The sequence below is a fragment of the Physella acuta genome, unplaced genomic scaffold, assembly GCF_028476545.2.
Source record: "Physella acuta isolate Inbredline_101_S28 unplaced genomic scaffold, ASM2847654v3 ptg000374l, whole genome shotgun sequence".
Taxonomy (NCBI): Eukaryota; Metazoa; Mollusca; class Gastropoda; family Physidae; genus Physella; species Physella acuta.
In genome coordinates, this window is record NW_026731893.1 from 697,323 (window position 1) to 721,450 (window position 24,128).

The 24,128-nt window shown below is 34.3% G+C and overlaps 2 protein-coding genes across 3 annotated transcripts; both read left to right on the plus strand.

The window, feature by feature from the left end:
• Positions 1-3,849: 3,849 nt before the first annotated feature.
• LOC131941838 (uncharacterized) lies at positions 3,850-9,346 on the plus strand. 2 transcript variants are annotated; one of them, XM_059301400.1, is made up of 5 exons: positions 3,850-3,899; positions 5,833-5,968; positions 6,468-7,424; positions 7,758-8,453; positions 8,902-9,346. In XM_059301400.1, the coding sequence occupies exons 3-4, from the start codon at positions 6,483-6,485 to the stop codon at positions 8,103-8,105; spliced, it is 1,290 nt and encodes a 429-aa protein (XP_059157383.1). In that variant the 5' UTR covers positions 3,850-3,899; positions 5,833-5,968; positions 6,468-6,482; the 3' UTR covers positions 8,106-8,453; positions 8,902-9,346. The 2 variants fall into 2 exon arrangements, with proteins under 2 accessions (XP_059157383.1, XP_059157384.1); XM_059301401.1 differs by having other exon boundaries at positions 7,761-8,453.
• A 10,439-nt stretch (positions 9,347-19,785) lies between these two features.
• Positions 19,786-23,469, plus strand: LOC131941837 (uncharacterized). The gene is made up of 3 exons (XM_059301399.1): positions 19,786-20,722; positions 21,242-21,940; positions 23,005-23,469. Exons 1-3 carry the CDS (start codon positions 19,841-19,843, stop codon positions 23,332-23,334), a joined length of 1,911 nt encoding a protein of 636 aa, XP_059157382.1. The 5' UTR covers positions 19,786-19,840; the 3' UTR covers positions 23,335-23,469.
• Positions 23,470-24,128: the final 659 nt, after the last annotated feature.

A 24,128-nucleotide genomic window follows, 5' to 3' on the forward strand; every position in this document is an offset into this window, starting at 1 on the left:
CTTAAATTTGAGTAAAAGTTTGTGGGGTTTGAATGTCCCACCCTACCCTGAAATTCCATATCACCCCATGGACCAACAGCTTGCAAAGGAAATTTAACTTACATTGTGCCACGCGTTTTTAAATCTTAAAACTAATCAAAGAATGAGAATATAATATTTGTACTTTAAAATGGTAGTACTGAAAATGTTTTAATAATCATTGAATATGCCATTGTAGATCTTAAATATGAACATGTCTTAAAAATCACGTCACTCAAAATTTTCTATGTATATATCAAGTTCGTACATGACAAGCTAGATGGTGAAAGTGACCTTATGTCAGGTGATTATATATCTGGGACATTATTTACGGGTAACGGGAGCTAGGCGTGGTCAGGTTGGTTAAGTTCATAGTTTCTGAACCGATTCGTCGGGAGTTCGTACCCTCGGGCAGATGAGGCTTAATAGCTGGGGACAGCAACTCTTCTAGGAGAGACAACTCCAAAATCAAACAACTGCTGCCTTGTAGTTTGTTTTTGGTTGGACAAAGGCTATGGAAGCAAATCCAACAAGAAAAACAGGCTGTGATCGGAGTCAACGGCCTAAATTTCGCATAACCTTTGACACGTATACTTAATTGTGCTGGAGGGAATTAATTTTAAGCACTAAATTTAAGATCGAAGAAGAAGAATACCAGGTAATTATTTAAAGAGACATCATATAGGATAAACATTTAATGGATCTTTACGTAAGGTAAACTATTTCTGGGATCTTATGCGAGGTAAACAATCAATTATACTTCGTGTAAATTAAACAGTTAATAATAGTTTTGTAAGGTGAACATTCATTTTGATCTTATTTAAGATAATCATATAATGATAAATTATATAAGGCAAACTTTTTAATGTGATATTATGTATGGATACCTTATGTAGTATAATATTTAGTAAATTGACATTTTGTATAGTAAAAAAGTTATTTACATAAAATTGTCACTATTAGAAACTTAAGAAACGTGTATATTTATATAACACACTCTTTGAAATGTAGAAAAGGTAGGGAAGCTGTTGATATTATCGCGCGACATTATACGGCCTAGTTATCTACCTTATGTTCGATTGTGCATTTATTTTTATAAGCATTTATATAGTTCACAAAGTCTGTGATTTATGGAAAATTTGAGGCTCAAGTTTTAACCTATCTCAAATGCCGCGATTTCATTTAAATCTTCCAGATACTTTTTTTATTCAATGACAAAGCAACGACATCCATTTTAATCTAATTAGATTTAAATATTTAAAATTAATTTTAAAATTTCTAAATTTAGTAGCAAAAGGGGAGATAAATACAGGGTTATCGTCCTTTTCAGTGACAGCAGTGGTACTGTCGAATTCACAAATTATGAATTACTGAAAAGTAGAAAATAAAACAACTAAATAGCGGCGTATGATACGCCGCGGGTCGGCTCGTTTAAGATAATAAGCTGTTAAATGCACTGAAAATAATAAATTAGAATAAACTTGCTTTCTTTAATAAAAGCTTTGGTCGGTAATACATGTAAGAGATCTCATGAGCGACCAATTATTATTTTTTTTGGTGTTAAACGACAGAAGGTTAATTAATTTTGAGTAAAAGTTTGTGGGGTTTGAATGCCCCACCCTACCCTGAAAGTTGTGTGTTATAATTACATGAAATACTGTTAAAATATGATCAATATTCTATAGACGAAAAACTATAATAATATGCTCAATATTCTATACATGAAAAACTGTAAAAAATATGCTTAATATTCTATACATGGACAACTGTAAAAATATGCTCAATATTCTATACAAGAAATACTGTTAAAAGTATGCTTAATACACAGTTTTAATATGCATTAAGATCGTGCCATACACTTTTAATTAAGCTTATGAAACAATTGACATACAACCAGGAATTAAATCCACTCGTCAAAATGTATCCATTACTTCAATGATCATGCTCAAAACGCCATCAGTTAAAATCACATATAACAAACAAACAAGAAAAACAAAGAATGAGATAAATAACTACTTTATTAAATTTATCTTGAAGGGAAATTGTAGTTCCCAAAGAATGGAATGTTTCTGTTAACAAAATCTCGAAAGGGATTTTAAAAACATAAATGTTTTCTCCATTTCCCTACCCGCACCATAATTCCACCATAATCCATCGTCAGTTAAAGCCTATAAATGTATTATTCTTGTAAGCGCAAATTATCAGTTTCAGTTTTGAAATTGAAAGAGTGTGTCCTTAAACCGTGTCATAATGTATACTTACAATAAACACAAATATTCAGTTTCAGTATTAATACAAGTTTTTACCTTATTCTTAGAATTCTCCCAAAACAAAATGTATTATTGTTGTAAACACAAATATTCAGTTTCAGTTTGAAATTGAAAGAGTGAGTCCTTAAACCTTGTCATAATTTATACTTCCAATAAACACAACTATTCAGTTTCAGTTTTGAAATTGAAGATTCGTCCTTAAACCGTGTCATAATATATACTTCCAATACACACAAATATTCAGTTTCAGTTTTGAAATTGAAAGAGTTCGTCCTTAAACCGTGTCATAATTTATACTTCCAATACACACAAATATTCAGTTTCAGTTTGAAATTGAAAGAGTTCGTCCTTAAACCGTGTCATAATTTATACTTCCAATAAACACAAGTATTCAGTTTCAGTTTTGAAATTAAAGATTCCGTCCTTAAACCGTGTCATAATTTATACTTCCAATACACACAAATATTCAGTTTCAGTTTGAAATTGAAAGAGTGAGTCCTTAAACCTTGTCATAATTTATACTTCCAATACACACAAATATTCAGTTTCAGTTTGAAATTGAAAGAGTGAGTCCTTAAACCTTGTCATAATTTATACTTCCAATAAACACAAGTATTCAGTTTCAGTTTTGAAGTTGAAGATTCCGTCCTTAAACCGTGTCATAATTTATACTTCCAATACACACAAATATTCAGTTTCAGTTTGAAATTGAAAGGGTGCGTCCTTAAACCGTGTCATAATTTATACTTCCAATACACACAAATATTCAGTTTCAGTTTTGAAATTGAAAGAGTTCGTCCTTAAACCGTGTCATAATTTATACTTCCAATACACACAAATATTCAGTTTCAGTTTGAAATTGAAAGAGTTCGTCCTTAAACCGTGTCATAATTTATACTTCCAATAAACACAAATATTCAGTTTCAGTTTGAAATTGAAAGGGTGCGTCCTTAAACCGTGTCACAATTTATACTTCCAATAAACACAAATATTCTGTTTCAGTTTTGAAATTGAAAGAGTGCGTCATTAAACCGTGTCATAATTTATACTTCCAATAAACACAAATATTCAGTTTCAGTATTAATACAAGTTTGTACCTTATTCTTAGCATTCTTCCAAAACAAAACAGTATTTATTTCAGACTTTTTTCTCCGGGGGGGGGGGGGGAACTTGAAATTTTCCCTGGGGCGATTACTGTTAAAAGTATATATTTTCTATATAAATTCTATTTTATTCTGGGGGCGGTAGATTTTTTTTCGAGGGGGGGGGGGGCGAGCCCTTCCGAATTCCGAAGAGATGCCTGGAATAAACTCTGTCCATCAGCAGTGTCATAACTTACACTTAGAAAAAAAAATTGTTTCAGTTTTAAAATTGAATCGATGCGATTATATAAAAAAATCGTTATAAATGCTTTCCAAGAACGCCAACTTTCAGTTTCAGTTTGATACCAGCCATATTCGATCATCACAGGACAGATATCGTTTGTTATCTGAGCGTGTAGTGGGCTGTGTTTGTGCTCTCTTTCCTCTAATCAATTTTGATTAAAGTAATTTTGATAGACATTGCTAGTGTAGAGTGGTACAGAGATAATATTTGATCACGTAAACGTCTGTAAGTTTTGACCGTTTTTGAGATTTAATTTTGTTGAGTTCATTTTTATATTACTGTGTATTAGATAGCAAAACAAATAACATTTATAGAGCAAGAGAAAAAAATACCTTTATAGAGCACTTTGGTGACAGAGTATGTTTTTTTTCGTATTCATTTTTTAAAAAAACACAAAGCATTTTGAAATAAAATATAAGGTGCGTAGGGGAATAGACTTGAAAAGTTGGTTCCAAATGTTTCCACATTTTCGTTGCCAGAAAGCATATTATTAAACCAAAATTGAACATTTTATAACATTTGTGTAATAAATAGAAAATAGCTTCCTGTTTTATCAAGGCCATAAATAGTCAAACAAATAATTACTAGTAGTATAATCGAAATGTAGCAAACACTTTTATTTTTAATTTGGATTTGTAGAGTCAGGGTGTTGTGGTGATAAAGGATGTTATATTATTTAATATAAATACAATACTACGCTGCACACCATAGTATTTTTACCATGGAAAACAATGGTTGTGACTTTTATTGTTTTACTCTCTCCGGCCATTCCGGTTGACTTCAAGGAGAGGTTAATTAAGGGCAGTTTTTTAATATATTCGAATTGATAAAATAATTGTAAATGACTTTTCAACGGCTTATATTTGATACAAAAATATAAAAATGAGTGCAATTGATATTTCCGATAAGGCTTTCAATTGTACAAATATAACTATAATTTTATCGCTTTGCCATATTTTTAAAAAGTTTAAAAAAAAAGTATAATGATTACATAGACTTTTGATGCTTATTAGTGGTGGGGGATGTAGGAAGCCAAGGGTGTAGCTGAGGCTCGGGACAGTGTTTGGTTATTTATGGAGCATGATGGTACCGGGAGTGCTTGTGTATTTTTGTGTTTGCTCGTCTATGAACAGTGCCCACACAGAGGCGTAGCAAGGGGGGAGCAGGTGGTGCGGACACCCCCGTATGGCGTACAATGGGTTGCCAAACAGGCTCGAATTAAAATATAAAAAAATCAATATGAGTTGCATTACTGAATTATATACATTTCAAATAGACGCCAGAACAAGACCTGGTTTTTATTTTAAACTGATTATCGCATCAAACTATCTTTGACAATTGTGTGACACCAAGAGACGTTACCCGGAAATCGACGCCAAGAAGATTGGATACACCTGGGGACAGTTGTAGAGGGTTGCCCAGGACAGAGAAGCCTGGAAAGCTCTTGTCAGCGGCCTATGTCCCAGGAGGGACGACAGGCAAACCTAACCTAAGATTTACAAAAAAAAACCCCAAAACAAACCCTGACTGGAATAAATCAAAATTACAAAATGGAGGTACGCTTTTCCGCCCAAGTGAATAACTAACTAAAGTAGGGCTGGGGGTGGCTGCTGAAAATTGATTTGTCGTCCCGAGAACGGAACAGCTTGGCAAGCTTCTAACGAAAAGCGAATCGCCGGTTGTTTTGTTTACTCAACCATCTGTCACCACGTCGTGTATTTTAGTTTTAATGCAAATCCGAATGGATTAACTGAGATTAGCCCAACACGACGCAACACTATTGATTATTATTGAACTATTTTCATTGTATGGGATTATCGTTCAATAAGGGTAGAAAACAAATCCTCTACACATAAATAAATATTTTATCCTTAGAATACGTGGAAAGATATTGACGTATGCTTAAACTAAAAAAATAAATATTAAAATACCCAGAACGTACAACGTGGATGGCCAGAGAAACATTTTTCTTCTTCTTAATTCTATTGTTGGTGTGGAAGGTATTCCATCCAACACAATAAGGTATACGTATCAAATGTTAACTTCCACTTCAGCCTGCTTTTCTTTTTGGATTTGCATCCATAACCTTTGTCCAACCATGAACATACTACAAGGCTGCAGTTGTTTGATTTAGTCATTGAAGATTTACTGTCCCCAGCTATCAACCTCATCAGCCAGAGGGTTTGAACTCGAGACTCATCGGCTTGGCAATCATTAGCTTGTAACGACTCGACCACGCCGACCCTGAAAAACCGTTGATGATTTAATAGCTCGGGAGCTACGACCTAACGTTTGTAAGTGTTTACAGGTACATGTGTCAAACTTAACAAATGCTAGCTAAAAAAAAACAACTTGTGCTAGGTATATATATATATATATATATATATATATATATATATATATATATATATATATATATATATATATATATATATATATATAAACCTCTACATAAGCATATATATGGCGAAAAGTTATGTGCAAAAAGCATCGTTTTCAACGTAAATTAATAAATGTTGGTATCAACCCTCTCCGGTCGTTGATTCAAAATACTCAAAAAAGCTGTATTTTCTGTGTAATTTTGCATTTGGTGCATCCCCCCCCCCCCCCCCCGTATTGGTGATAGTTTTAAAATGTGCACAGATGATTATATGTAGTCATTTTTTATAGTGGATTAACTGTAATTAATCAATTGAACTGCCAATAAGCAACTATTGAAAGTTTTTAAATACCTAGCGCAGCTATCTTTTAAATTATAATAAAATAGTTTTTTAAAATTTATATTCAATGCAGTAAACTTCCAGAAAAATGTCGGCGTCACAAGGCCAATCAGATATTGACCCACTTAACATTGTACTCATTGGAATGACCGGAGAAGGGAAAAGTTCAACGGGCGACACCATTCTGGGGTATCGAAAGTTGAGGCCAGTTTCTGCCGAGAAGTCTGGCTCTAAAGAGATACATGTTGAGAGTAAACAGTGGGACCATGGGTCAATAAATATCGTGGACACGCCAGGTATTAAAGACACGGATGCTGAAAACGTTACAATGTCTAATTTGTATGGAGCCATGGAAATTTGTAAAGAGGGGATCAATGCGGTTGTCATTGTTCTCAAATTCAAAGAAAAATGGACAGCTAAAAAACTGAAAACGATTTCCATTATCAGAGAATGTTTTGGAAAACATCTGATCCAGAATTGTGTCATTGTTATGACACACGGGGTCCATTTTGAGTTGAATGAAGAAAGTTTATCTTTTGATGAGTGGTGTCGCGTTCAAACTGAGCCGGAAGAATTAGTTCAGTTATTCCAGGCTTGTCATTATAGGACGGTTCTGTTCTATAATAAAATTCTTAAAACAGATGAGAACATTAGGAAACAGAAAGAAAGTATCCATCAGCTTTTACAAATGGTTTTACACCTCCCAGGGAGATATGTTAAGAGAAGTAACGCCAAAGCTATTACAGAACAAAGAAGATATCAACAGGTAGAAAGATCAACTGACCGAGATGGCGAAAGAAAAAAATCTGGCAACAACTTCGAGGGAAACTCGACAGACAGAAGAGGTTCTAGCCAAAACGTTCTTAGAAAGCAGGACAACAAGTATCAAACTGCTTACAGTTTCAGCACACACGGTCGGCAATCATTACATCAGACGGCAAGAAACATGTACACACATCAAACTTCACCTGGGAAAGAGGCTACGGAAAATTTTGTCAAAGAGAAAGTACTAAGAAGGAATTCTGTAATGGTTGGTACATATAGTTGAAATTAATATATTATATAGGCCTATATAATAATTATATATATATATATATATATATATATATATATATATACACATTTATATATATTTATATGGATATTATTGTGTGCTTTCATGTTTTTTTTCTGTCTAGTTCAATTTATTAAAAAAATAATCTAATTTTTTCAGCTATTAGTTTTGTGTTGTGTGTTGTTCTGTTCTTACACTTAAGAACTGTAAAATACCGATTGCTATCGCAGCATTATATACTTCTAGTATTTTTTTGATGTATTAATATATAAATATATGTATATTAATATATTTCTATTTTGCCTTTAGCAGGTACAATCTGGAAGCCCTCCAAGTGAGAAAAAATTGAACTTCCTTTTAGTTGGTAAAAAAGCGGTGGGAAAAAGTAGCTCAGGGAATTCTATTTTGGGACGTAAAATTTTTACCCCGTTAGATACATCTATGACATCAAACTGCCAACGCGATGACGTCAGAATAAACGTTGTCGACACCCCTGGGCTTATGGACGATGATGAGTCACAGAATGTAAAAACCATAACCCAAGTCTTGCCGAACATTATGTCTGACTGCCCCGAAGGGTTCGATGCTCTGCTTCTTGTATTCAAATACGGCGAAAGTTTTACTGAAGACGATGCAAAAACGTTGTATATTTTGTGATGCATCTTTGGTGATAATGTCGTGAAGGATCACTGCATCATTATTTTGACACACGGGGAACGTTTTGACTTAGACCAAGATGAAGCGGATCAGCCGCAAGCATTCCGAGACTGGCGCAGACTACAAAAAGGTGCTTTCGGGAGGCTGTTCAAGGAATGTCAAGAACGCGTGGTGCTGTTTTACAACCTGGGAAGAAATGAGGAGATGGTGAAGAAAAGAGACGCCTCTGTCGGGACACTGATGCACAAGGCGTTTGAGTTGGTGAAAAACGGACGATACACTAACGAGCAATTTAAACGATGTGTGGAGGAGAGAGGTCAACTGATAGAGGAGTATAGAGAACAACAGGTAATTATTGGACATTATAGGCACTTGCATTAAAGGTGCCGTTCAGTATGTATATTATGTATGTATATGTATGTATATATATATATATATATATATATATATATATATATATATATATATATATATATATATATATATATATAGATTATATGTATACATATATATACATATATATATACACATATATATACATATTTTATATATATATATATATATATATATTGATTATATATATACATATATATCGATTATATACATATTTTGTATATATATATATATATATATATATATATATATATATATATATATATATATATATATATATATATATATATATATATATATATATGGTGACAGGACTAATGATCTCAGGACAAAAGATACCAGGACAAAATATATCAGGACAAATGATGCCATGCGATTTAATAATTATAAAATTAACTTTCAGCGCAATCCTGATCAGACTCCGATGTCTATAAACAGAACAGTTAGTACTGAAGATACAAATACACAACCACAAGCGAGAAAAAGGCAGTCTACGACATTCTCAGGACGAATGACAAAAGCAGTGAGGTATGGTAACAACAGCAACACATGGCAAGTAACCACCACTACATTACCAGAAACACAGTTGAAATGTAGACAGTGCAGCAGGACGTTTCACGATCGTCGAACCCTGGATTTCCACATCAGAAACATCCACAAGAGGAAGTCAGTGTGTGGATTTTGTAAAACGTTTTTTGAAAACAGGGTGGATTACTCTAACCATATGAAGTCGTATCATCCACTGTAATTTACTTGTTTCAATTTTTATATTACTTTAAAGTAGAAATAAGTAGTGCAGAATATTATTCCCATTTTAAATCATTCCACTATCTCTTGTGATTTTTTTCAAACATAATATCATATTTATCAGAGGTGGGGGGGGGGGGGGGCAGGGGGGACGACATATGTTTATGTCAAGATAAATCCTCATCCAAATAAAATTTCAGCACTTTTCAAACTTTTCAGCGGTTTGGAAGCATTTAATATTTGTCTTCTATAAAAATGTAATGGGTACTAAGACCATTAGGGATTTGCAATAAAACTTTATTCAAAACCTTTTCGGTTACACCAGCAATTCTTTCATATTTTTTCTTTATACATAAAACATAAAAGCCTCATACATGACAAATGCATTGGAAATTTAAAAAAAAAAGGAAAAATAAACACTGCCATTTTTACCTTGCTGGAGTCCGTAAGGCGTCATCGAGTCGACTTAGCTGTATAGGGTACCTGACTCACGTTTAGGAAAATAAAGAACGCTAGGCATATAACTGACCACATGTGCCCTTGAGTATATTTAAAACTGATCTTTACTTCATCTGCCCCATGGCCCATCAGATTAAAAATGATAACTTAATATTTTTTTTAATGAATGTAATATAATACATCATACGCAATATTTAAGTCTAAAACTTTCGTATAGATTTAGCATTTTACCTTAATGTTTTTTTTCTTTTATGAATTTTTCTAGATGAGTTCTGTGTGTTTCACAGAACTTTCTTAAGCTTTGTATATTGCTTTCTTAATTGTACACTAATCATTGACTAATGTACACAATGAATTTAAATATTTGCTATATTTTATGTTGTATGTAAGTTTTTTGCGCACAGTTTTTTTTTCAATTTTATTGTATTAAACTCACTATCACAAAAATACATTTTTTTTCAGAATAATAAATGTATAGTCAAGTTTTGTTAGATTCAATAAATAAACAAATTAATAAGTAAAATTTACTGTAAAATGGAAATAAAAGATTAATTTGAAAGACGATTTATTTGCACCTTATATGACATCTAACAATAAGTATTTAAATAAAAGTTTCACATCTACACGAAATGCAGGCTAAATGTTTACTTACCATATATATATATATATATATATATATATATATATATATATATATATATATATATATATATATATTTCACATTGCTCAAATGACTTGGGATATATGTTAAGTTGAGAATCATAACCAATGGAATAAAAAAAATATTACATCATGACTTTTGGCGTCAAAAATGATTTGATCTGAATTAGTTTGAAACAAACTTGATTATATAGCAAGCACCGACAAAACGGTACCTAAACTAAGATAGACGCTACGACACGTGTTAGGTTATAATAGGGAAAATCGGGACGGGCTTTACACTTTAAATTTGATAGGAAAAGGGACCCCACAATTAGCCCATGTTATATTTATATTACTAATGTTGTTCAGCAGCCTACATAATTTTCATTGAGATAAATAATGGTGCAGTATGTTTTAGTATACATGACTTCTGCTAATTTAGCAAAATAAAAAATGGGCAGCCCCAATAAAGTAAGAGTCCTACAACTTGTTTAGCTTATAAGTAAATAATCCGTCTGTGGGTTACAGTCTACAGTTAAATTTATAAAAAAACAACACCAGAAATGACAAGTTTAGCTTTACTTCACTAGGAATGACAAGTGTAGCACTTCCAAAATTTGGCAAGATTTAACTAAGCTACTCGGGTAACCAAGAAATAACAAAAGCACTGTTGACAAAAAATTACCTCAAGCACAGCAAACCTTTCTAGTACTAAAACTGCACGAAGTTACTCTGAGATAACACATGTGTCGCAACACACACGTTGTTAACACAGCCTATTTTTAACCCAACTGAAACGTCTTACATTACCACACCCAATTGCATGGCGTTGTCTAAGCGGTAGAGCGCTGACCTGCTATCCTAAAGTACCGGGTTCGAATCCGGGTTGAAGTCAGTAGAGCGTCCCTGAGTAAAGGCCGAGGTCAAGAAACATACGAACTCTACTTCATCTATCAAATGGACCGCTAGGTCTAAAGAGGATTCTTTAATTTTACTTTACATGGCAACAAACGTGGCACGGTATGGTTGAGTGGCAATGTTCCCTCTAAGGACCAAGAGTGTGTGTGCAAAAAATATGTTTTGTGCGCGGTGCTAAAAATGGCTTGGGCAAGTTAATATGTATTTTAGTCTTGCAATTAAGCATAATAATGAAGGCATGCATTTTGATAAATTAATACTATAATGTGTGTGACTTATGAAACGTATGCAATTAAATGGAGATACGAATACCATCAAAATAAATAAAAAACTAATAAAAACTTTCAGTTATACTTAGACAACAAGTTATATGGTCGACTTACTATGTTAAAGTAAGACAGTCATATGGTAATAATGCTAATACCATAACGATAATACAAACGCAATAGTTTAACATATGCAACATTTAATAAAGCTGACTTAAAAACAAATATTAGCTAACCTTTCAGGGGCATTTATTGCAATTTCTCGCGTCTAGCCTTGCATTGCTTCCACACCTTATACGCTTTGTTTAAATCCACATCCTCTCCAGCATTTAGATATAATTTAGTTTGCATCAGATTCTCCAAATGTGTGGCTTCAAGTCTATTTCGTGCTTGCACTTTTATTATGTTAATAAGACTAAAACCTTGTTCGTAATCAGCACTGCATGCTTGGAAGGTACAATAATGTCACTTAACTTTGCCAGTGAGCTAAATTTTGTTCTTTGTTTTGACAAATCTTGCATATTCAGACATATAATTTACAGAAACAGATTTGAGTTTTTCACTTTATCGAAATTTGAAGTCATTGTATTGGATGGTAATTAACTGATCATTTGTTGTACGTAACCCGTCTTTGTACTTTACGCACAGTTCTTTGATATCTTTGACGCCGAACTCAAATGCACATTTTTTTTAAACCTGTAGCATAAAAAAAGATGACAAAAACTGCAGTTCATCTCCTGGAAACCTAACATTTAAATGTTCGCAGACTGATTGTATGTACTGTGTGGTTTGCCTTGTGTCGATTCTTTCGTTTAACTCACACTTTTCTTTGCTTTAATGTTCAGTGTAGTGCTGTTACGCCTGTCTCCAGAGCTAAGGCATCACTCAGTAAGCTGAGTTATTCCACTAAAAACGGTTTTGTAGAATACAGAATTGACTGGACGAAATTTAAAATAAAGGATTAGCATTTTATGTACTGTTATGCCATCAACTATAAGCGTGTGGAATTATGCTGCTCGAAGTTCTGTCAGTATGTTCTTTACAACAACTTCGTTGATTACTTGAACAAACTCAAAGGCGTATTTCTTACTTCGCCAACTGTCTGGTATTGAAACATACTTCCCCATGTGGTTATGAATCAGTTGTACCGACAGCATCGAGGCGTTCATCTTAATGATAAGAAGAACATTATCCGTTAGGATTCGAACTTTATCATCGTTTGATCGCTGGCGCTCGTTTTGCTCAATTAGTTTTCCTCGCTCATTGTAAGTTTCAACCAGCAGACGTTTAAGGTCAGTTCCATGTGAGCTGTTGTACGAAATCGCAACATTTCCTACGTAAACAAGAGACAATAGTTGACGTTTACAGTAGTCAAGCGCCCATGATTCCCAGAGCTTTCCTGTGACCAATTCGTTGTTTATGTTGGTTTTATTACAAGTAGTAGCAGCACAGAACTTACACTTCAGTCCAACCTCATCTGAATATTCGTAGATGCTTTCTAATTCAACCGAAACATTATTTGATATGGCGTATCGGTTGTTACTATAACTTTGAGCCATTCCAGTTTAAACGAATCTATCGCTTTTTTTGTGCCACATTGTTGTACTGCTTGTTACACACATTTTTCTTTTCAACATTTTCAAATAGCACACGGTAGTGGACATTTATTCCTGATTTACCTAACCAGTCTGTGAATACTGAAACAGTTCGATCCAGGTGCACGTAATAATCCCAAGAATTGGATATATATTATATAAATCCTTAAACCAAACAGAAAAAAGACATCCACCTTTAGTAAAGTAGATTTTACATCTGACTTGGGTAAACCGTCTTAGTATCAGGAGGTGGGTGGGGGTTGGGAGATGGGGGAGGGCAGTGACAATAGAAAATAAAACCTTGCATGGTCAGCTAGTAGCCACAATCCCTTTCCGGTATTAGGTGTCAGTAAACCATTAAATCAAGCAGAGGGAGGGTCACCCAGACATCACATCGGTACCCGCCCCGCTCAGTTTAGAGTGAAGTCATTAACTGGACCTGTGGTATGACAACCAAGGTCACCCCCCCCCCCCTAAGTCAATGATACCCCTTGGTTTATGTTTATGCATCAAAACACAAAGACTGTTCGTTTAACAAAACAGGCAATAAAAATGTCGCTTAATTCAAACCACTGGCCACATTTTTTCTTGTGAATCAGGCTAGCCCGACGTTCTGATAATCTGTGCGCGGGGTCAGAAAATGTCTGCGCGGCACATTTGAAAGTACTGCGCGGCCGCGCAGCCGCGCAGCTTAGAGGGAACACTGTTGAGTGGTAGAGCGTTTGAATGCTAACCCGAAAGTGTCGAGTTCGGGTCCAGAGTCACACATCTCGGAGCCCAACCAGCTCTGATGGGTACCTGACGTACGTTGGAGAAAGTAAAGACGGCTGACCCCCCTATCCCTTCATATACCAAGGTCACAGAAAACAGGTGAATTCCATATCACCTGCCCTATGGACCGCCAGTTTCCAAAGGTAACTTAACTTACAATGTAGCACAAGTTCTTAAATCTTATAACTAATCAAAGAATAACTATGTAATATTTGTACCTTGAAATGGTAAAATACAGAAAATGTAAAAAAATCATTGAATATGTCATTGTAGAACTTAGATCTGAAGATGTCTTACGCATTACTGCACTCCAAAGTTTCCTTGTATACATTACGCTTGTACATGACAAGCTAGATTGTGAAAGTGTACTTTTGTAAAGTGATATTTCTGTGATATTCTACCAGGTAAAGGAAGCTAGGTGTGGTCAGGTCTGTTAAGCTCATGGTTTCTGAAACGATAAGTCGCGAGTTCAAACCCCTAGAAAACTTGTGTTATTGAATTGATAAACATACATGCTTTAAGGAGGTATTTTTAGCATATTTACTTTGTACTTCCTCCGCAGTAAAGGTTAAGTTTAGGATAAGAGATTCGATCGCCATGAAGTTAAACGCAAGTTTTGGCTAGTCAAAGCCTGATGCCCTTGGTATGCTTGCTGCTCTTGCTACCCAATCTTGTCCCTATTGCCACGTGAACGAATGTGTGGCATGTGGAGGAGGGTAAATGTACTTCTGGCTAGAAGTCTCACACTTTGCCGCCTCTCCAAGCAGGAGATCTTCCTGACGCTTTAATGTTGAATAACACAATAACCTAAACCAAACTTTTCTTATATTTTTGATATTTTTAGTGTTAAGAATCAACTATATTTCTGGTAAATATGTTACTATATTATGATAATTATCAACAATTCATTTATTATATTATAGTGTCTTCAGCGGGGGAAAAAGTTCGTGAAAATAAAATTGTCACCATTAGAAAATTAAGAAACATATATTTATATAACATTCTATTTGAAAAGGAGAAAAAGTAGAGAAGACTTTGATAGTCTTGAATGACATTTAAGGACTACTTATATACCTTTATGTTTCAGTGTATCGTACATTTATTTTAATGAGCATTTATATCATTCGCAAAATCCATTTGTTTTTGGTTTTTCGCAAATCTTATTGCTCAATTTTTAAACCCACCTCAAATGTTTATTCAAACATTCCATATTTGTTCTAATTCATTGATATTGCAATGATATCTTAATTTAATCTAATTAGATTTAAATTGAATTTTAAAATTTCTAAATTTAGTAACAAAAGGGAGACAAAGACATAAATAATCTCAACAGAATACTCGACTTCACTGTTTACAAATAAGAACAGTTTACAACTGATAATTACTTGCCACCAGTGTTTCTTTCAGACTATTTTTTGGTGGGTGGGGTGGTCTTAATTTTCCAGGGGAACACTGGTAAAAGTATATATTTTTCTGTATAAATTCTATTTTCTTCGGGGGAGGGGAGACTTTCTTCGGGGGAGCATGACCCCATCCCCATTTGACAAGATGCATGGAAGAAACTCTGGTTGCCACTGAAGGTTACAAAGTGGCAGATGACTAATTTTTAGAGATTGCATGAAGCTGATCTGGTGTTAAAGAAAACATGCATTAGTCGTAGCCTAAGTGATGTCAGCCTGTTTCGAAACAAATTACTTTAAAGAAAAAAAAAGTAAAACGTTTCTTTTAAAAATTAGGCTTTTAAATGCACTGAAAATAAGAAAACAGAATAAACTTGCTTTCTGTATTAAAAACTTTGGTTCCTATAAATATACGAGTTCTCATGAGCTTACGAAGCTTTCATTGTAGAACGCAAGTATGTTTTATTTTCTTATTTTCAGGGCATTAAATAGCTTATTATAATGGATTTTTATATGCTTTATTACTCACAGTAGTTGACTGGGGATTAATTCATTTGGGAAAGGGGGGGGGGGGGGGGTAAAGTTTGTGGGTGAAGAATGTTCTGAGGAAGGAGCAAGGCATTACCCCCTTCCCTTGGACATCCCACACCCCTTCTGAGGTTTTTTAGGCGGGGGGTGGGGGGGGGGGGTGGGTGGTAATGTCCCGAGGGTGGGGGAGTAATTGACAGGAGGTGAATGCTCCTTGGGTTTAACTGACGGCAAGTATGACTGTTCAATACATTAAATACCCGATACGCTGCAAAATAAAGACTGTTTAAGATTCTTTAACATCATGCCATGCACTTTTAATTCATCGCATAAAACCATTGAGTTTAAACTTGGAAGTAAAACTATGCATCAAAAGCTATTCACATATTTAGTATCATGCACAAAACGCCATCGGTTAAAAAAGATGCGCCTTAAAATAAAATTAAACAAACATGAAAAAACTATTCACGTAAAGCTTGGATTAAGGAACTGTTGGTATATAATTTTGTTTACAGGAAAATTGTCGTTCTCGAATTTTAATTTTTTTTCCTCGCGAAGCCTCGCAAGGTATTTTTTTATTACTGTTCCCCCCCCCCCCATTCCATTTCCACCTTTAATACCCATCGTCCTTGAAAGCCTACACGCCTCGCTATTCATTAAACGCTTGACGTATGACGTAAATGGCCCAGATTTTGCCGGGTATTCATGGCCTCGATGAATAGTCAACGGATGTGGTGTACAACACCTGGTCACGCAAGACTGATTACAGATCATGTACCGAGCACACCAAATCTAGCACACACACACACGTTTATTCATACATAGTGTTTTAGTGAACGGGTCTATTCTACCCAAGTTTTTGGATCGACATCCTGCCCTCGGTCAAGAAGCCGTTTTACGCCCAATTTAAAATTCATCATAACCAGTTTTAGCTATTCGCTAAATTTTATCACCAACTAAAGGGTCTAAGTGCTGTAAAATGAACAATCTATTTTCCATACTTTTGCAAAAAGCTTAAACGAAATTGAATTTTAATTGAAAAAGGTGTTTAGTGTGTATTGACCAATGATATCTAATCTAAGTATCAGAAGCATCCAATCATTAATTTCCAGATAGCACGACCGTGATACTAAATCTACACGTTTTTTAAAAACACAAATACACACCCGGAATGATACGTTTAAAGAAATAGGAATTTGAGCCAAAATGCCCCACTGTTAAGAAAACTAAAGAAAAAAAAATAAACGAAGCAGTTACAATTTAGTAATGATAAAATAACATTTTCATTAAACGAAATCTTCCAGATCTAAAAATGAATGTTAAAAAAAAGTTTATATTTTATTGATTTAAAATATCCTTGGTCAAAGGTGGTTAAATGCATATCCCACTTTTAAACGTATTTAATTGCGAGTGATAATTATTAATAATAATTAGTAAATTTAAAACAAACATGAATTTAAAAACAATATTACACAGTGAAGAAGTTTTTTTTGTAACGTTTGGGAAATACATTTTTAATATCAGTACATGCACATTTGTATTTGAATTAAATTGTGCTTTTTAGAAAACGATCTAGAATGTGTTTAAGTCATTTTGCCATTGGGCTCTTCATATGTCGAGGTAAAATAATCATTTTACCAGCATCTTGATCACTACCAAGCTAAATTATAATAAGTTTAAAATTTAGTAATAATTGCAATCAGCTGTATGATTGGAACATGCCAATTGACAAAGCTGAATTGACATTATGATATTTACAAAATAAACCATGCGCAGTGTTTATCTTAATAATGAAAGTTTTAATTTCTAATGTATCAAATTAAACGTTTTCTAATAAAACTGTGTTTACTTAATAACTTAATAAATATTCTTATAAAAACAAATTATCAGTTTCAGTGTTGGCAATATGGCATTGAAACTGTGAGTCTTTAAAACTTCATAAATTACTCTTATAAACACAAATTATCAGTTTCAGTGTTGGCGTTTAAACAGTGCGTCTTTAAAACTTTATAAATTATTCTTATAAACACAAATTATCAGTTTCAGTGTTGGCGTTTAAACTGCGAGTCTTTAAAACTTTTCATAAATTATTCTTATAAACACAAATTATCAGTTTCAGTGTTGGCATTTAAACTATGCGTCTTTAAAATGTGCCGAGAAGCGTTCAAGGAAAAAAAGCCTTTCAGTTTCATTTTTGATACCAGCCATACAAGGTCATCACGGGACAGACGGCGTTGGTTATTTCTAGGATCGGGTTGGTCGGCGTTGTTGCTGTATTTCCTCTATTATTATTTTGAATTGAAAAGACATTGGTGGCGTAACGTGGTACAAAGAGAGGATTTGATAAACAGAAACATCTTTGTAAGTGTTGTCAAATTTTAAATTATTCTTTTAGTTAGTTTTATATGACTGTGTACGAAAAAATAAAACGTGTTATCTCAATAGAGCAGCATTAAAAATTCACTACTATAAAGCTGTAAAGAACATCAAGCGGTATGGAGAATTAAAAAAAAACATGAACCTTTATAATGGTTTCTATAAAAATAAAGTAGTTGTATACATTTTTTAATGATGTTCTGCGAAAGGTTTTGAATTGCCCGGGCTAGACAGACTTAGTCTATACTTTCCTTCTAACATTATACAACGAGAAAGTAGAAAGTCAATTCCCCCCCCCCCCTCCACTACCACCCCACCCCAGAGCACGTCTACCGTCCCGCCGAAATGAATGGAATTTTAAAGAAAATAAACTTTTACATTTGCCACGCGTGAAAATTTCGACCCCTCCAAAGTTTCAAATGCCCCGCCCCCCTCCCGGAGAAAAATGTGTGTAAGAAACACTGGTAACAAGGAATGTGTTTGTGCTTTAAGACGTGCCGGGTGTTGGTTGTGTATCTGGGACAGGAAATGGGGCTTCGGGCGAAGGCCCAGTTTCGGGAAAGTGTGAAGAAATTTTAAATAGCGTGTGGAGGCACTTGGGGTGTAGGTGTATTTGTATTTTGCTTGTCTATCGACAGTGCGCTAATAAACACTAAGCCCTAGTCGTATGTTTACAATATATTTGTAGCAAGTTCGCTAATTTAAATCTAAACCCAAATAAGTATGGTATAATTGAGTTTAACCAAAACTCGTTTACTATTTATATTTTATATATGTATATATATATATATATATATATATATATATATATATATATATATATATATATATATATATATATATATATTACAACATTTAGTTTATGGGATGATTTCAATAAAATACCAGACATTTTTGCAATACGTATAAAATGTCTATGTAATCAAACTTAATTGAAAACAAATCTTTTTAAAATTATGGCAAGTGTTAACATTGTTGTTACATTTGTAATTAAAGCTGATAGCGAACTATATATTTTAACTCATTTTCATATTTTTGTATTAAATATAAGCCGTCAAAAATCCACTTTGAATAATTGTATCAATTAAAATATAATCTACTAATAAAAATTAAAATACAAATGTTAGATAAATTACTATTACATTACTTGTCATTATTTGTTTGAATATTACTAGCCTTAGTAAAACCGGAAGTCATTTTGTGTTTATTTCACAAATGTTATAAACAATTTTGGTTGGAAAATATGCTTTAAGGCAACAAACGTTTGGAACCATTTGGAACAAGCTTTTCAATCCTTTTCTTTAAATATTTGCATTGTAAACTAAACGTTTAGCACAATTTGATTGTTGGAGCCAGCGTTTGTGCACTCCTCAAAAAGGGCATAGTAAAAATCGCAGTTGCCAATCTTTTTGAAATATCAAAAGTATGAAATGATAATAAATTGCTTTGAACAATGTGTTTTTGTTGAACTATTTGTTTTTCATATACGCTGTCAATTTTATTATTACAATATTCACATTTATTGATTTTTACTATTTTCATTATTTTTACATTATGTTCAATCCAATCCATCTTTAGGAAAATGACCACATCACAAGGCCAGTCAGATATTGACCCACTTAACATTGTACTCATTGGAATGACCGGAGAAGGGAAGAGCTCAACGGGCGATACTATTCTGGGATATCAAAAGTTGAGGCCTGTTTCTGCCGAGAAGTCTGGCACTAAAGAGATACACGTTGAGAGTAAACAGTGGGACCATGGGTCAATAAATATCGTGGACACGCCCGGTATTAAAGACACTGATGCTCAAAGCATCACAATGTCTAATTTAAACGGAGCTATGAGAATTTGTAAAGAGGGTGTTAATGCATTTGTCATTGTCATCAAATTTAAAGAAAAATGGACAGCTAAGAAACGAAAGACGATTTCAACTATTAGAGAATGTTTTGGGAAACATCTGATTCAAAACTGTATCATCGTAATGACACATGGGGTCCATTTTGAGTTGCAGGAAGAAAGTTTATCTTTTGATAAGTGGTGCAAACAGCAAACGGACCCGGTAGAATTAGTTCAGTTGTTCAAAGCTTGCCATTATAGAACGGTTCTGTTTTATAATAAAATTCTTAGAGCAGATGAGTACATTAGAAAACAGAAAGAAAGTATCCATCAGCTTTTACAAATGGTTTTACATCTCCCGGGGAGATATATACAAAGAAGTCTCGGCATATCTGTTAACGATCTACGTGTAGAAAGAACACCAGAACGAGATGGCGAAAGAAAATTGCCCGCTAGTAAAATCATGGCCAGTTCGTTCCACAGAAGAGATTCTCAAAATAGTCAAAAACTGTTTCAAAAGCAAGATAACAATTTTGAGGTTTCCAATAGTTTCGACGCTCTACGTCGTCGATCACTGCACAGTCCGCCGGTAGAAAATAAGAATGCTCATCTTACGTCACCTGGTAAAGAACCAACGGAAAATCTTGCCAAAGAGAAATTACAGAGAAGGACTTCTGTAACGGTTGGTCTTTATTGTGTTTAAATTGACCCACATACGTATGCACGTTGGTACACACGCACATTTACAAAAACACGCACACACGCATACACACACTATTACAATCGTTCACTAAATCAAATCAGGGACACCCCGGTGGTCGATTGACCCGGTTAAACCTGGTCTCCTCTTTCAACACCATGACGCCTACATTCCTTTTAATAAGTACCATACAATTGGGACACGGTGGTACTCGTCATTACATGAAGCACCCGGCGCCCTTACGTGTTCTTCATTTCTGATCAAATCGTTTTTTTCCTGTTCTGCTGTTTACTCTTTGTTTTTTCCTATTTAAGTCATGACAGTTTTAATTTTTCTGTCAATTTTTCTGTTAGTTGGGTTTTTCCTGTTCTTTTGGTTATGTTTCGATTTGCCTTTTGTTCTGTTTTTCTCTGAAGCTAAAGTACTATTACATTAAAAAAATCTAAGTATAGATATTCTAGTATTTGTACATATGTATATAAATTTTTTTTCTCTTCACAGCAGGTACAATGTAGAAGGCCGTCTTTCGATAAAAAGTTAAACTTCCTTTTAGTTGGCAAAAAAGCTGTTGGAAAAAGCAGCACGGGAAACTCAATCCTGGCTCGGAAAGTTTTTACCCCTTCGAATACATTCACTGTATCAAACGGGCAACAATGTGACGTCAGCATACAAATTATAGACACGCCTGGACTAATGGATACGGACGAGTCACAAAATGTGAAAACTATAACCCAAGTCTTACCTAATGTAATGGGAGAATGTCCTGAAGGGTTTCATGCCTTTATTTTAGTACTGAAATACGGCGAAGGTTTTACTGAAGATCAAGCAAAAACATTGAATATTTTGAGATGTATCTTTGGGAAAAATATCATAAAAGATCATTGCATCGTTATCCTGACGAACGGAGAAAGTTTTGACTTGGAACAAACTGAAGCGGATCAGCCGCACTCGTTTCGATCTTGGCGCAGTCAACAGAAAGATGATTTAGGGAGGCTTTTTAAGGAATGTCAAGATCGTGCTGTGCTGTTTCACAACTTGGGAAAATCTCCAGAAATGGAGAAGAAAAGAGATGAATCCGTTAGAAAACTGATGCACATTGCCTTTGAATTGGAAAAAAGCAACGGACGCTACACTAACGAACAATTTAAACTATCAGCGGAGGAGAGGGACAAGCTAACTAAAACCTATAGAGAGATTCAGGTAAGTAAGGGACAATATAAATAAATACATTATCTGTGGTGATTATAGGAAAGAGAGATACAGGTAATTAAAGGACATTATAAACAAATACCTTATCTGTGGTAATTAATGGAAATAAAATGGCTTTAAAAATAGATTAAATTATCTGAAATATTATTTGGTATTTGTAGAGTGATGATATCTAAGGGATATTATAATTAAATACATTATCTGTGGTAATTATATTTAATAAAATGGCAGTAAAGATAGATTAAATTAAATCATCTGATAAGTAGTTTAAAATTTAGAGCAGACTAAACAGTTTTCGCAAAGAAGTTAAAACTTCTCTGAGCTGAGGTCTTTATATCTTTTGTCCGTGAGATCAATTTGAGATAATTTCTTCTGAGATATTTGGTCTTGAGGTAATTTCTTCTTGAGTAATTCGTCTGAGATCGTTTTCATCTATAATTTTTTTCCTACCACTCTTAAAGTTATTTAATAACATGTCTTTAATTTATTTGACACTGTCAATCCACCATAGACATTCTACAGAATGCCGTGAATCTCATCTTGAGCTCCAGGTAAAATATTATGGGGTGGACGTAATGGCGATGAGATTAATGAACAATGAGATAATTGACCTGGGCTAATGCCATAGACCCACGATAAATACAGTTTGACTTGAAATAATAGGTATCTTTAATCTAAAGCTATTTCGAATGTAAGTAAGTTTTGTTGTTAAAAAAAGTTTTAAAAGTTTGCGGTTGTCACTGAAATTGGTCTAGATCTGTGGTTCGTGTTCTTTTAGGATGTACCGTGCGCCATTAGTTTCATAGGCGCATTTTCCGAATGTTCCTCAAAAGTTCTATCGTCTGCACTGACAATATACGATTGTGAATCATATGAGTCGGGTGTTTGTCTTGATCTAAACCGAACACCGGAGACTGACTCACCGAATCCTTGGGATCCAACCGCGGTTTAAACCACTGGTCCAGAATATATAGACATACAAAGTTTATTCATTTTTAAAGACAATATCCCAATGATGTTATTTAATTTTTAATAACGATACAATTTCCTTCCAGAGAAAACCGGTTCAGACTCCGAACAGAATAGTTAGAGTACAAGATAATAGACCGTCTCCAGTGATGAAAAGGCAGGCTACGACATACCCTGATCGAATGACAAAAGAAACGAGATACAGTGGCGCAACCAACGTAACAACAGATACAAATCCAGGAACTGGAACACAGTTGAAATGTAGACAGTGCAGCAGGCAGTTCCATGATCGTCGTACATTGGATTTACACCTTAGGACGATTCACAAGAGGAAGTCATTGTGCACATTTTGTAAAACGTTTTTTGAAAACAGGGTGGATTACTTCAACCATATGAAGTCGTATCATCCACTGTAATTTCTATATTTCGGTTTTTGTATTATGTAAAAGTAGAGAAATGTAGTGTAGACTGCCATACGAATTTACAATCATACCTGTTACGTTCTGGTTATTTTCAGATAAACAACAACGCTTCGTGACTACGTTCACTACTTTTATTCCGTCTCAAATATATACATTCAAAAATAGCCCTCGTCCTAATCGCTAGCAACTAACCCCTGGCAATCATTCACTCCAGCTTTTATACCTTGGGACAACAATACACAAACACACCGGGGTTAACAATATTCTATGGTAAACTCAACTCACACACGCACTCTCCCCTAATTCTAGATTATTCTAACCTATTTTTATCTAACCTACAAGTGACCCGTAACATTACCATTATTTCATGTTGTGAGATTTTTCAAACAATTTATTATGTTTATGTTAAGATACATCCTCATCTATAGAAAGTTTCAGCACTTTTCAAACTTATTGTCAGAGGTTTAAAAGCATTGTATCTCTGTGTCTACAAAAAATTTAAAGGGTACCTACGACTGTTGGGGCTCTGCAATAAATCTTTATCCAAAGCCTTTTCGGTAAAACCAGCCATTCTATCATATTTTGTTTTCTTTATAAATAAAAAATAAAAACCTTTATCATGACAAATGCATTGAAAATAAGAACTATACAAACTTTGCCGTCTTTACCTTGCTGGAGTCCGTAAGACGTCAACGAGTTGACCTTGCTGTATATGGTACCTGACTCACGTTTAGGAAAATATAAAAAATCTGGGCGTTTAACTGACCAGGTGGGCCCTTGAGTATTCT

What these genes read in the sequence shown, in the direction of transcription:
- LOC131941838 (XM_059301400.1), top strand. Translation starts at nt 6,483, where the DNA reads ATGTCGGCGTCACAAGGCCAATCAGATATTGACCCACTTAACATTGTA. An exon ending in TAAGAAGGAATTCTGTAATG is followed by an intron (nt 7,425 to 7,757) that starts GTTGGTACATAT and finishes TTTTGCCTTTAG; the next exon opens with CAGGTACAATCTGGAAGCCC.
- LOC131941837 (XM_059301399.1), top strand. Translation starts at nt 19,841, where the DNA reads ATGACCGGAGAAGGGAAGAGCTCAACGGGCGATACTATTCTGGGATAT. An exon ending in AGAGAAGGACTTCTGTAACG is followed by an intron (nt 20,723 to 21,241) that starts GTTGGTCTTTAT and finishes TTCTCTTCACAG; the next exon opens with CAGGTACAATGTAGAAGGCC. An exon ending in AAACCTATAGAGAGATTCAG is followed by an intron (nt 21,941 to 23,004) that starts GTAAGTAAGGGA and finishes ATTTCCTTCCAG; the next exon opens with AGAAAACCGGTTCAGACTCC.